Source organism: Sphaeramia orbicularis, chromosome 19, assembly GCF_902148855.1.
Source record: "Sphaeramia orbicularis chromosome 19, fSphaOr1.1, whole genome shotgun sequence".
NCBI classification, from domain to species: domain Eukaryota; kingdom Metazoa; phylum Chordata; class Actinopteri; order Kurtiformes; family Apogonidae; genus Sphaeramia; species Sphaeramia orbicularis.
The window spans coordinates 31,067,739-31,082,123 of NC_043975.1; the positions used below are offsets into that span (position 1 = coordinate 31,067,739).

At 35.5% G+C, this 14,385-nt stretch overlaps 1 protein-coding gene across 1 annotated transcript in view; it reads right to left on the reverse strand.

Moving 5' to 3' along the window:
- LOC115410209 (protocadherin-15-like) overlaps positions 1-14,385 on the reverse strand; it is a 409,909-nt gene that overhangs the window by 188,939 nt on the left and 206,585 nt on the right. Inside the window, exon 20 of the mRNA XM_030121717.1 lies at positions 5,417-5,545. Within this exon, the coding sequence (XP_029977577.1) occupies positions 5,417-5,545 (129 nt within the window). The remainder of the gene's footprint in view (positions 1-5,416; positions 5,546-14,385) is intronic.

Genomic DNA, 14,385 nt, shown 5'->3' on the forward strand with positions numbered 1-14,385 from the left:
AGTTCTGTGAAATGTTGTATAAACTGCTGCTCTAAAATTAAATTAGGTAACTTGATTGCTATTTCATAACTGTAACCTAAATTATTATTACTATTAGATTGTGATTTATCTGTTGTAGATTGTTATGTTCTTATATTTTGTTGTGTGTGTACATGTATGTGTTTGTGGTGGTGGGGTGTACGAATTCACTTTGTGCTACATTTCACCGTATGAAAAGTGCTATTTAAATAAAGATTGATTGATTCTATATGACAACATTTGTATTTGTATTTATTTATTTAGTCACAGGACAGTGTGTATTGGCATTAGTTACAAAGAACAAGATGCATGCACCAGATTTAGCAGAGAAGCTAATTTCCATCTGTTGTTGTGGATAAACGACTAACACAACAAATATCACTTAGATTACAAAGTCCTAATATACTGGAAGAAAGCTGTTAAACATGACAGATATAGGAAAGTCTGCTCAGACTGAACAGCATCAGCCAAATACATGATGAATAACTAAATGATGAATAATTAATAAAAATTAAATGTCAAAAAAAAAAAAGATCAGCAGACAGTTTTGGGGGTTTTTTGCTTTGTTTTTTGGCTGTGGTTCTGTTCATAAATGCAATCTAAAATGCTCTGATCTGTGAATCACACATTAAGAGATCAAAATGGGGGGATTTAGAGATCTGGAGTCTGTAGGCAAACTACAACACCTTCAAAATACAAATGAAGAAAGAGTCCTACCTATCAAATAGCAAATCCAAAAGCAGTAGTGACACGAAGGACAAACATTCAACCCTTTAATTTGGCTCCTACGCTCAGTGTTTATATGTGTCGTGCATGTTAAAAACGACAAATTCACACTGGTCTACAGGGAGGAAGGGATGATGGAAGTGGACTGAGAATGACTATTATCAGGCAAGGTGTGGTTATAGACTAAAAGGAGTCCGATTCTTGCATCAACAATAAGGCAAAGCGGCAGAAAGATTGTCCATACAATGTACACTTTAACTGAAAAGCATTTTCTAGGGGATTTTTTTAAGATCGCAAATCAATAGAAGAGCCCCAAACTATATGCCTTTCTGTATTTCTTAAGGTTCTGGTATCTTTTTATTACTCTTTGTCATGCTGATTTCCCCTGAACTATTCCAGTCCGACACAGACATTCAGCCAATAATCACCTCAGTCTCTTTTCTTTGTTGCCATTTCCAGACTCATTCAGTGGAGTTCAGAACGGGGGGCAAACTCACTCTTTAATTGTATGAAATGAGAAGGAATACTTAGTAATTCTGTCCTTTTCAGTTTTCAGCTCTCATGCACCCAAGTCCAAAACTGAATTACTGTTGCTGTGTTATAACTAGATCAACTTTTCAGGTGCAGTACTCTGTATCACTTACACTCTCAAATTGAAACTTGTAGTTCTGCCAGGAAAAGAAAAAAAAAAACGACAAAAAAAAAAGATCAAGCTTAAGTTGCGGCAGGAAATGAATATTTTTCCGGGTGATTTATTCCTGAGAGGTAAAGATTTATAAAAAAAATAAATAAAAAAAAACACAGTACACCATTCTACACTAGTAAACACTATTCTCTTATGACAAGGAAGACAAGCATTTGCGCAACATTCTCAAATTCTCATCTTGAGCAACTATGCACGTACACACTCCTCTGAGTATAATGTACAGTCCTAATTACAAAGCTAGCTAGGTTTGGAGAGTTATGTCAGCGATCTCTGCTCCCCATTGTAAGAGATTATAAGCACAGACTTTAATTAGAGCCTCTGTGAATCTTGGTGTTGTGCCTCATATGTGCAAGTGTGATACAGATGGAAATAAAAAAAAAAAAAAAGAGTCTCCGAGGCAGACCTGCAGAGTGTATCCTTCGATTAAGACCTTTAAATCAAACTGGTAAATAAGGAAAAACAAAGCTCATCTACGCTGGAACAATAGGAGTGACAAGACAAATCGGACAAATTTAGAATTTGACATGCTCTCACAGTGAGTTGCGTCGTATAATTGTGGATGTGCAGTCAGGAATTATTGATACAATGAGATAAACCGGAATTTGAGATGGCTTTATGGTTCATGGCTCGTCATTATAAACTAGGATTAGCACCAAAAGAAGAGAGAAGACAAAAAGCACAGACAGAGCAAAGCATAAAAACCCCACTTAATCCGAGCCAGATTCCAACAAAAGCTGGGACGCTATGTGAAATGTAAATAAGGACAGAATGCAAATCTCATAATCTAATTTTTAGTCACAATAGAACATAGAGATGATATCACATATAAGGTAATTTTACATTTGATGACAGCAAAACATCTCTTGGGTTTAATACTGAGTAGCATCCACTCTTCTTCTAACAATAGTAAAAAAACGTGAGAACTGAGGAGACCAGCTGCTGAAGTTTTGGGAGAGGATTCTTGTTTGACATAGAGTTCTAGCTGCTCAACAGTCGCAAGTCTTCTTTGTTTTATGATGTTCTTAGTTGGTGAAAAGTCAGGACTGGGTGTCAGTTCAGGACCGCGACTCTTCTGCTACGAGGAGTACAGTGGTAATAAATGCAGAACGCAGTTTAGCACTGTCCTAAAATATGCAAGGCCTTCACTCAAACAGATGTTGCCTAGATGGGAGTATATGTTCCTCTTAACCCATAAAGACCCAGAGGTAACTTTGTGGCAGTTCCAAAATTTATTTTTCCATCAATTTCTAACCTTTCTTAAATGTTTTATCACAATTTTTTTTCTAATATTTTGCTCTGTATTTAGTATTTTTTAGTGAAAATCAGGTATTTTCCTGTATTTAATTTACTGATCATGTAGATCAGGGGTGTCAAACTCATTTTAGCTCAGGGGCCACATTAAGCCCAAACTGATCTCCAGTGTGCCGAACCAGTGAAATAATAGCATAATAACTTGTAAATAATGACGACTCCAAATTTTTCTCTTTGTTTTAGTGCAATCAAAATTAAATTATGAAAATATGTACATTTACAAACTATCCAAACAAAAATGAGAATAACCTGAAAAAACTGAGATTTCTTGAGAAAAATAAGTGCAATTTTAACAATATTACACCTCAATGTACCATTTATACATGCATATTATGGATTGGATCTACAAAGGCACAAAATATTTAACAACAGGAAGTATAAGGTTAAAATTTTACTTACAAAATTTCATGTTTTTCACATTTAATGTTAAAGGATAGTTTGTAAATGTTAATATTTTCATAATTTAATGTAAGTTTTTACACTAAAACAAAGAGAAAAATGTGGAGTTGTCATTATTTATAGGTGTAATGTAATATTATGTTTTTCACATTCAACTAAGAACATTTGGAGTCATTATTTATAGTTTATTATGCTATTATTTTAGTTGAGATCACATTGTCCTGTATGTGGAACCTGAACTAAAATGAGTTTGACATCCTTGATTGTTAACATCTGAAGTATAATTTTTGCAAATTCATCCCGTGGGCCGGACTGGAACCTTTGGCAGGCCGGATTAGGCCCCCGGGCTGCATGTTTGACACCTGTGATGTAGATGTTCATAAAAGCTCAGATTAAAGTTGAGGGTTATTATGAGAAAACTGAAGAAAAAGTGACTTTTTCAGTAAAACTGATCATTAATTGAACATAAACCAAGTGTCTCCATCCACTGTCATTGATCCAACTCCATGGGTTTTACTGGTGAAACAATGTTGTAGAAAATGACAGAGTTTCCACATTCACTACAGAGTCTCTGAACGTCCAAATGGGTCATATCTGATGGCCATGAAAAGATGACAAACTGTATTTTACACCAATTATTTCCATGTATTGATAGGATTAGTGGATTAACAGGTATTAAACAGTCTAGATCAGTAGATGGTTTTGGTCACCAGTGGCTGTTTGGGTCTTTATGGGCTAAACCTGTGTAAACCCTGAAGCATTGATGCTGTTCCAGATGTGTTCCATTCCATAAATGCTAATGCACCCCCATACCATCAGAGACACAGGCTTTTGAACTGAGCTCTGATAATATGTTGAATGGTCCCGCTGCTCTTTAGTCCACCAGTCCAACAGCTCCACTGTTTCCAAAAATCGTTTTAAATGCCAATTAATCTGACCACAGAACAGTTTCCCACTTTGCCTCAGTCCAATTAGCTTTAGCCTGGAGAAGACTGCTGCATCTAACCTGTATTTGCAGACAGTATGTGGACCAATTACATCCTCTTGAGACCTAGCAATACATTTTTGTCCTCTGTAGGGAACAAGAGTTTCACAGCTTTAAAAAAAAAAAAAAAAAAAAAAAAAATCCAAGCCAATGCAAAAGATATTCCATAAATAAATAAAAAAAATATATCTAAAAAACCAAAAAAAAATGTTGCATTATGCCGTTTACAATCAAGAAAGTTTACGACTCTGCATCAACCATAATGTATCAAAAGATCATTACTTTCTGAAAGTTTCACTCAAATATCTGAAATCTGAGTGAGTTGAAAATTAAAAATTTGTATTTTTGTGGTAACGTGAGTGGACGGGGCCTTTTAAGCAACTCACAAATGTTCAAACTCATAAATATCAATAATTTTCACAAAATAATGAAAATCATATATTTGAAACTTAATCCTCTATCTCTTTTCTTTCCTACAATCGATAAAATTGGTTGTAACTTTTTTCTGTCAGTGGTATTTTGAAAAGGATAACAGTTCCATAAAATAGAGATCTTTAGCTAAAACATGAGCCCACTTAATAAATGATGTGTGCACATTTCTTTTTCATGTTGATGTTCACTTTCTCTTGATCCGACCCTTCAGTAACATTCTAATGACACTGATAAATCCCAGTTACATTTGCATTTGACCTGTTCACTACCCTGTTGTATTTACACCGATTAATACTTTGTTACATTTGCTGTTCACCCTGTAAAATGGATGTTTACATTTGCACATTTTCATACTACTTAATATTCTCAACTCTACCCTGTCATACAGTATATCTCTTATTTGCACATATTTAGATTACACACTACATTATATCTTATATCTTATTGTATTGTTATTGTAATTTCATTGCACAACTGATGTAATGAAAACAAAGTCTATTCCATTTCACTATCAGTCATTGAAGACCTGCAGTTTACCCAGTGAATATAACACGGCAAATCGCAGTTATTTTGTTTTACTTTATCTTTCCAGGAAATGGAGATTGATTCAGTTTGTGTTTTCTGAAAAGTGAATATAACAAACATGAACTCGACAGTCGTCACAAATAACCCTGTGTGTTCTGCGACGCTCGCTTTCATGGAAATAACCCTGTTGTGCACAGCTGTGTAAATACATATTTCCAGGATAATACGAAGCCCATAAAACCAGGAGTATTCAAATAAATGCGTTTTCAATTAAAGTGAGAGAGGAATGAAGAGTATGCGTGTGCTCTTCTTACCTTGACCTGTCCAACGTAGGCGTGATCCTGCTCCTCGGTGACAGTGAGGTTCACTGGCAGCGAAGAATCGAACAGTGGGTCATTGTCATTAACATCTGTCACCACAATGTTCACCGTAGCAGTGGAGGTCTACACACACACACACACACACACACACACACACACACACACACACACACACACACACACACACACACACACACACACACACACACACACACACACACACACACACACACACACACACACACACAGAGAGAGGCAGAAAAGTGTGTGACTTATTGTCAGTTCAGACTAAATTTGCAACCGCAGTTAAACACCTCTGACTTTTTCCACTTGTTTTATCTCTGCACTGTAGCATCTTCTAATGAAACGGAGGGTTTATTTTATCACCTTTTGTTCATGTGTCCGTCTTTATAACACCTCGCTCATATAACAAACTGAAGAGCTCATTTCACTTGCTAATTGTTTATACTCTGCTCTTGGCCGTAAGCAAAAAACAACCAAAAAAAAAAACAAAAAAAAAAACAGACTTGAATTCATCCACTTTGCACCTTCTCTTGTCATTTTAAAACTGGATATCTATATTGTGCAAGACCAAAATTCTAATCATCTAACAGGAAGAAAATAAAATAGACAACCCACTTCTTTGTAATAGGTAAAGCCATTACATAGGCTTGTTTCTGGTCCATAATATCAGATAAACAGACATAATAAAAGCTGAAACATAAAAAATTACCGACCGTGTAACAGGGACACTGTTGTTAAGCTACTTGACCCTTTATCGGGCAAGTGACTGTTTTAGGTCATTTCCACATATATTACAAGACACTGACAGCAACAGTTACATTGACTCAACAATCTCAGGTCCAATGTGGTCTACAGGGTCTGTAAGGTCCACCTCTGCATGAACAGTGAGTGGACCTGCTTTGTTTGGTACCATGAAGTAATGGTACTAATGTAAAGAATGATGTTCAAAGGGAGAATGTGGATGTGGACAGGGGTCTGGATCAGCATTTATGTTGGTCTAATGTTCTAAAAAGCATATATACACATATATATACACTTCTTGGATTAGTTTTTTTTTAACGCTACTTACATATAAGGAACCAAATACTGTAACTTGACTAACTATGATTTTCTACATAATAAAAAAATTTGCAAAATTTCACAAAAGTAATAAAGTCTGGATATGTCCTCCAATGACGCACAAAGGATGAAATTCTGCATTTGGGAGTATTTCTATGAGTGCCCTATAAAGGGTTAAATTGTTGTCTTTGTTTTCAAAATGCCTCTGCAGTAGCAAGAGGCAATGAAGCCATTTCCGTCCTTGTTGTAAATATCTTTAAACTTTATACTTAAATTTTTAGACTTAAGAATGTTTATTTCTACCTGCCTTTCTTTTGCACTGGTGTGTTGCATATTGCTGCTGTAAACTGTTAAATTTCCCCACGGTGGGATCAATAAAGTCTTATCTTATTCTGCCGCTGTGGCCATAATGCAGCTGTGTGGAGCTCTGCTTCCCACAAAGCACGTCGCGACGAATTTCCAAAAATGCCCTAGTGACCTACTGGCTCTGTTTGTAAAAATGGATTGTGTATGGTGGAGTACACTTTGAAATTGTTCAACGTGAGGGAAGAGATTCAGGTGTGTAATCATGGAAAGACTTACGGATTTGCAATACTTAGGTTATGACTCAGGTTTTACAGATCTGATGAAAAATTGGTGACAAAAGTCATACACAGCTTTAATTTCTCTCAATTTGCAATGAGAATCAGTTTGCAACTAACTTACCTGGTTCAATAAAGGTTAAATAAATAACAGAATAAATGTGTATGTTGACAGGTGTCTGGATCAGCACTTATGTTGTTCTAATGTTCTAAAAGTGATCTTTTAATGATAGAAAATACATGTTCCTTTCACCTTACATGTGTTTTCCTCTAATTTTTTTATGTATACACTTCTTGGATTTTTTTTTTGCCACTTAAGGGTAAGGAACCAATATTGCAACTCCATTGACCTTGATTTTCTACCTAATAAAAAATGTAGATAAATTTCACAAAATTAATAAAGTCTTGTTATGTGCTGCGATAACAGACTAAGGTATTTCTATGAGTGCCTATAAAAGGTTAAAGCACAAGCAGATGTGTGCATTTTTGCTGCGTCCTATGATATAAACAGTTAAGACAGACATGTGGTTGATTTTTATAACCAAAGACATAGTGTTAATATAGTAGGAAAGGTAGAAAATACCAGATTCAAGCTGACAAACCGAACTGATTTTGTATAATATGGACTCAGTGTTGAGTTACATCAGTCTGACTGTTTGAAAAGGCACAAGAGGGGGGGGAAAAAAGCACAATTTCTTGACTTTTTACCACAAGAAGACAAGCACAAATGAACCGAGTAAGAGCAGAAGAGCAAAGAGGCAGAGAAAAGCAAGGAGGAGGTCACTGATTACTTAATTTTACTTTCATAAGCGCGGTGGAAAACAGACGAGACAGACTGAAGATAGGAAGGAGACTGGGAGGAAGAGGAGGAAGACGAAGCGGAGCAATCTGATTCACAACAGTGGGATGAAAAGAGAAAAAGCCGTATGTGGGTGTGTGTGGGAGTGTGACAATCACAGAGGTGACAACAGGCTATTGAGGTTGGCAGGGCGAACGGTGATGCAAGTAATTTGAGGTTAAGAGCTCACAGTTGACAAAACAGTTTATCTGAATGCCAATATATGTAAAGTAGAATGAGCTGTGATATAATGAAAAGGCAGGCTGTGAGCAACGCTGGCACCGACACAAAGAGAGAGAAGCAGAAAGAGAGGGGAAGGAAGCTCTATTTTGCACCAGGAGGCTCCTATCACATCATTTTTCGATAACAGCGCACTCCAGAGTTTATTATCTTGTGGATACAATGGCTCCCTGCCAGAGTTTAACACCCGCCATAAACCAAAGTGTGGAGGACTTTTAAACTTTGGCCTACTGGTGGTGCTAATGGAAAGTTCAGAGGGTAATCCCAAGTCTAATAAAAATGTACTCTTCACTGGCGGATCAACAGTAGGCAGTGTAGTCCATGTAGCAGAAGGCTTAAATAGAGTTTTCTCACATTGTCATGTCAATTCAAATGAAGTTTTTTTTTTATTGGACATTTTTCATTTTAACAGAGACAATAACAGCAACAGTAGGCCGATTAAAGCACAGGTGTCAAACATGTGGCCCGGGGGCCAAATCCGGCCCGCCAAACGGTTCAATCCGGCCCCTCGGATAAATTTGCAAAATGCAAAAATTATACTAAAGACAATGACAATCAAGGATGTTAAAATCATTTTAGGTAATTTCAATCTAAAAATGATCAGACCAGTAAAATTCTATCATAATAGCCTATAAATAATCAAAACTGTAATTTTTTCTCTTTGCTTTAGTGTAAAAAAAGGAAAATTACACAGATGTTTACATTTACAGACTATCCTTTTATTAAAAAAAAAAAAAACAGTGAATAACATGAAATTTCTTAAGAGAAGTATGTAGAATTTTAATAATATTCTGCCTGTTTTTTAATGTTTTAGACCCACTGTGATCTCTAAGTTGTGATTCACGTGTATAAATGATAAACTAAGGCATAATATTATTAACACTGCACTTATTTTACTTAAGAATGTTCAGGTTGTTCATGTTAAGTTTGAGTACAATTCCTAGATGTAAGCATTTTCATTACGGAATTTTACTTTTTTTCACTCAAAAGTTATTATTCTATTATTTATATTATTTTACTGGTCCGGCCCACTTTATATCATATTAGGTCTGTATGTGGCCCCTGAACTAAAATGAGTTTGACACCCCTGAACTAAAGCACGGAGGAAAAAAAAAAAGAGAATTTCTTTCGTGCCACGTTTTATTATACTTCAATAGAACTGTAACGCACAATAATTTCCCTCTGGGATTAATACAGTATTCTGATTATTGTATGACATTATGACAATAAACGACTTGAGATTTGACATGAGCCCAGAAAAGTAATAAGATGAAGCCAAACAAACACATATAGACAGGTCCAGCCCTGGAAAAAAAAAAAAAAAACTGGCAATTTTTCCAGTCAAGGTTTTCTCATTGGACTCTGGTACTTTGAGACATGTTCTTCAAAATAAGCTCTGGGGCCATCTTGAATTTTGCCTCAAATTCAATATGGCCGTCAAAATTCCAATGTGGCCGCCAAAATACCTAAAATGTTATCCGGAAGAAGCCTATATATTAGGTGAAATGCTGATTTTTTTACACTAATTTGTAACGATAATAGCCAGTAAACATGACCAGGGGTGTCAAAGTCATTTCAGTTCAGGGGCCACATTCAAACCAATATGATCTCAAGTGGGTCAGATCAGTAAAATAATAACATAATAACCTATAAAGAAATGACAACTCAAAGCTTTTCTCTATGTTTGAGTGAAAAAAAGTAAAATTACATTAAGAAAATGCTTAAATCTACAAGCTTTAAAAAAATTGTCAACAACATGATCAACCTGAAATTTTCTAAGAAGTGCAATTTTAGCAATATTATGCCTCAGTTTATCATTTACACCTGTGCATTACAACTTGCATATTCCAGTGGATCTACAAATACACAAAACATTAAGTAGCAGGCAGAATATTGTTAAAATAACATGTTGTTCATGTTTGTTCAGGTTATTTTTTGTGAAAGGATAGATTGTAAATGAGTGCTTCTATGAAACTGGTCCCTAAAAACAGGGCATGGGGGCTAACAACTCATACCAGATGTAGACTAATGCTGTGAAGCAAGTTTGGAAGCACTTTGGGTCTATTTTAAAAATAAATATTTACTGAGATTAAAGAGAAACTACTTCTCAGATAAAACACATTTTATATTATTTTTACACAAAATCTGCATGTAACACAGTAATAAGGACACGAAAATTACGTGCCACTACTTTTTTGAATAATATTTTATTTTCTCACAGGTACATTTTGGGAATTGAAGTAAATATGTAAGGCAGAGTATTTAACAAAAATTACCGTTGTTGCAAAATCATTTGCAATTTATATGTGTTTAAATGGGCAGGTTCTGTATGTAACATCAGTGGACATGATGGGTTATGCTCCTATGTCTGGATTAGAAAAACCACTAGGATCATCAAATTTAACACAGTGTCTTTATTTATAGCGCTATATAAGACCATTTACAGCCATGTGTTCCAGATCAAATGCACTGACACCTAGGTAGTTTTTCATGTCCTAATTTTGGTCCTATTTTTGGCCCCAATATTTTATTAAAAATGCATTAAATTTTGGGATGGCTCAGAGCAAGAGTATATTTTTTTTGCATTTATCTGAGGTATATCATTAGGTACATCCTGGGGGGAAATAGGTTTAAATTTCTCTTATTATTGGGTCTGAAAAGTGCCAGGTACCAAAATAAACCCAGTTTCATAGAAGCACCCAAATGTAAACATTTTCATGTAATTTAACTTTTTTCTTTTACACTAAAACATAATAAATAAATAGAAGGAGTTGTCATTATTAACAGGTTATTATGATAGTATTTTACTGTCTGATCCACTTGGGATCACATTGGTCTGTACGTGGCCCCTGACCTAAAATGACTATAACCCTTTCATGCATAGTGGTCACTACAGTGGACAGCTATTCTACAGCTGTTCTCTTGTATATTCATGGATTTTGTTATTTTAGTTCCATATCAGTTTATGCATCACCTCGTACACTGCAAATTATACCATTACTGTAACTTTGGTGTTCTTGATAAACCTGATCTGCAATAACATGTTTGACTGTAAATCAAAAATGTGAGAAAACATCAGATTACCAGCATTAAAATGGTTTTATTTCAGAGTTTTCACACAGTATATCAGTAAATACATGTTTCTTTGCTTTAAAAATTAAACACATGATGTCCAGCTAAGTGGACATTTTTGCAAGTCTATGAAAAATAGGCTCATGAAAAAAAAATTCAATCGTATTGTTTTTTTGTTTTTTTTTTTCATGCCCACTGGAAAAAAAATCTTGATTAAGGTTCTCATAATTCATGCATGAACGGGTTAACATCCTTGAATGTCAATATCTCAGTGTCATTTTTTGCATTCCACACATTCATCCCATTCAGACCCGTTTTTTTTTTTTTTTTTTTGGCCTGTATGTTTTGATACCCCCGATATATAAAAACAACCAGTCTGTCTGATGAGAGCATAGCAGAAAAGTTTTAGTTGCGTCCCACCATTCAGTGTCCTTAGCCCACTATAAGCTGGTTTACTGCACCGGTTTGTAGGGCCCTCAAACTGTGGCAGCATGATGGATTCACTGGCCCAATAGCCAATTAGGCACTTTGTAGTCTGACACTCTCACAACAGGACATTTAATAATAGGGGACACGGAATGTGTGTGTGAGTGTACACGCACGCATATGAAGACAACCCAAGGCCTTTCAAGTGATGCTGATTAATTGGTCTGTGGAAGGCAACTACACCCCAATCTTCTCCTTCCTCTTTCCATTTCTTGCCTTTCCTTCTCTCTGGAGCTCACACAATGTCTCCCCTTCCTCTTTCTCTCTTTACTATTCACATTCTTCCACTTTTTTTTTCACCCCCCTCTTGTTCAAAATATAATGGACTGTCAAGCAGAAAAATGCACAGGCTACTTTTAGCCATATTTGGACTTAAAGACCTTAAGGGCACAAAGATAATACGCTAATTGTCAAGGTCCAGAGAGCAATTGACTAAGTGTGTGTGCCTGTGCGCATGTGTGTGAGTGCGTGTGTGATGACTATAATTGCATAAGACCACACGGTACAGTTGTAAAGGTAATAAGAAATCGCCTTCCCACACCGCGCTGCCTTCCACCCACTTGTTCTCTGCGTCCATACTGGATGTGAAGGTGTTTGTACAATAAGGTCAGAGGATTCATATCAGCTTTTTCTGTCCTCAGAAGGGCCTTAAACTTTACCTTTAGTTTTAATCGATGTGGAGGAGAAGGAGGAGGAGGAGAAAATGGATGGAGACAGAAGGAAAAAAAGACAAATACAGATGAAAACACAAGAAAAAAGAAGAAAATTGATGAAAATAGACAAAATCAGAAGAGAAAATGAAAATACAAAAATTGAAGAGAATAAAAGAAAACCAATGGAAACAGACAAGACAAGAAAATAGATGGAAAAAAGAAAAAGATAAAATTGAGAACAAAAAAAAACACTTAAACAGAGAAAAATAAAAAACAGATGAAAAGAGAAAAAGGTAAAAAGAAAACTGATGAAAATAGACAAAATCAGAAGAGAATAAAAGAAAACACTTGAAAACAGACAAAACAGAAGAAAAAGAAATAAAAGAAAACAGATGAAACAAAAAAAAAAAAAGAACAAAAAAATAAAAGAAAGCAGACAAAAACAGAAGAGAAGAAAGTGAACAAGTGAGCAGAGCTTCCCAAAACACTGTCCCTCCTCCTCACTAACACCCAGCACGGTCAGGGATTAATTTTGAGTCTTTAATTTTTTCAACCTTTAAAAAAAAAAAAAAAACAACCTTTGTATTTGTATTTTATAAAAAAAAATGTACAAAAAACTGTGCACTGCATCTCTCCTGATGATAAAGAACATGTGTGTCCAACTGAAAAGAATCGGGTGAATAGTGTCAGAAATGGGATGGACAAAAATCTCCAACAGAAGGATTTCCTGGTATATCTAGGGTTATAATAAAAACAAAACAAAATGGATGAAAACAGAAGAGGAAAAGAAAATGAAGAGGAAAAAGAAAATGTAACAGATGAAAGACAAAAAACAGAAGAGAAAAAGTAAAATAGATTAAAACTATGGAGAAACAAGACGACAACAGAAGGAAAGAGACGAGAGGAGAAGAATCGAGCTGGTGGATGGCAGAGGGTCTGTCCACTGTCCTCATTTGACTTTCATGGAAGAAGTATTCATCATTTGCCTTTTAAATAAAGGCAGGACAGAGGTTCAAACCCAGGGAGACAGAATGACTCTAGTGACCTGAGGTTGAAGAGGTGAACTGGAAAAAGAAGGATGGAACAAACAGCTTCATTTCTACAAAACCTCCTCAAACATCCGAACTGGACATTTGAGGACATTTTCCATTTTTGCATGGAAAGTTACATTTTACTTACATATTACAGTTTATTATTGAACCCTACAGTTAAATGATCCAGATTTCTTACCCAGTTCTGTTTGTACGTCTAATTTATTATGTCGAGTGTGTGTTTGCTCTTGTGTTCTAGTTTTTACTATGTCAAATACTGCACTGCAGTTTCCCACACTGGGATCTATCCATCCATCTATCCATCCAACACAACTCTGACTGCATGTGCAAATGTATTTTATCACCACGGCAACTTTTACCACCCTTTAATCCAGCCACCAACAGCCCAATAGAGTTGTCCTCATTTACATTTTCCACTTTCCAAATGACATTAAATATGGATGCTCTGAAAGCAGTAACTGGGCAGGCCTATATCATTTCCAAAACTGTTTTGGGTGTGAAACATGCAAAAGAAATGATATTCAGGATTATGTTGGATGGAAAAATCACTCCCTACTTGTACATAGTGTTTTTGGCCTTTCTTTCTACAGAAGAGGATTAGGGTCACTGGGAAAAATATTAAAATTAAGGTCCAATATATATATTTTTATTATTCTGAGAAAAAAAGTCAGAATTCAGACTTTTTTTTCCCTCAGAATTCTGACTTTAATCTCAGAATAATAATAAAAAATATTCAAAACAGGCAGAATTCCGCGATTAAAGTCAGAATTCCACCTTTTTTCTCATAATAATTTAAAAATATACTGGACATTATTTTTTTTCCCCAGTGCCCTAATCCTCTTCCGTACTTTTCAGTGTTTGGATGTAAAACAAAACATTATTTTGGCATTTAGAGCAGACAACAGATGTACGTTATATGTACATAATGACATTCAGGGGATTTATGGCAGAACAGAAG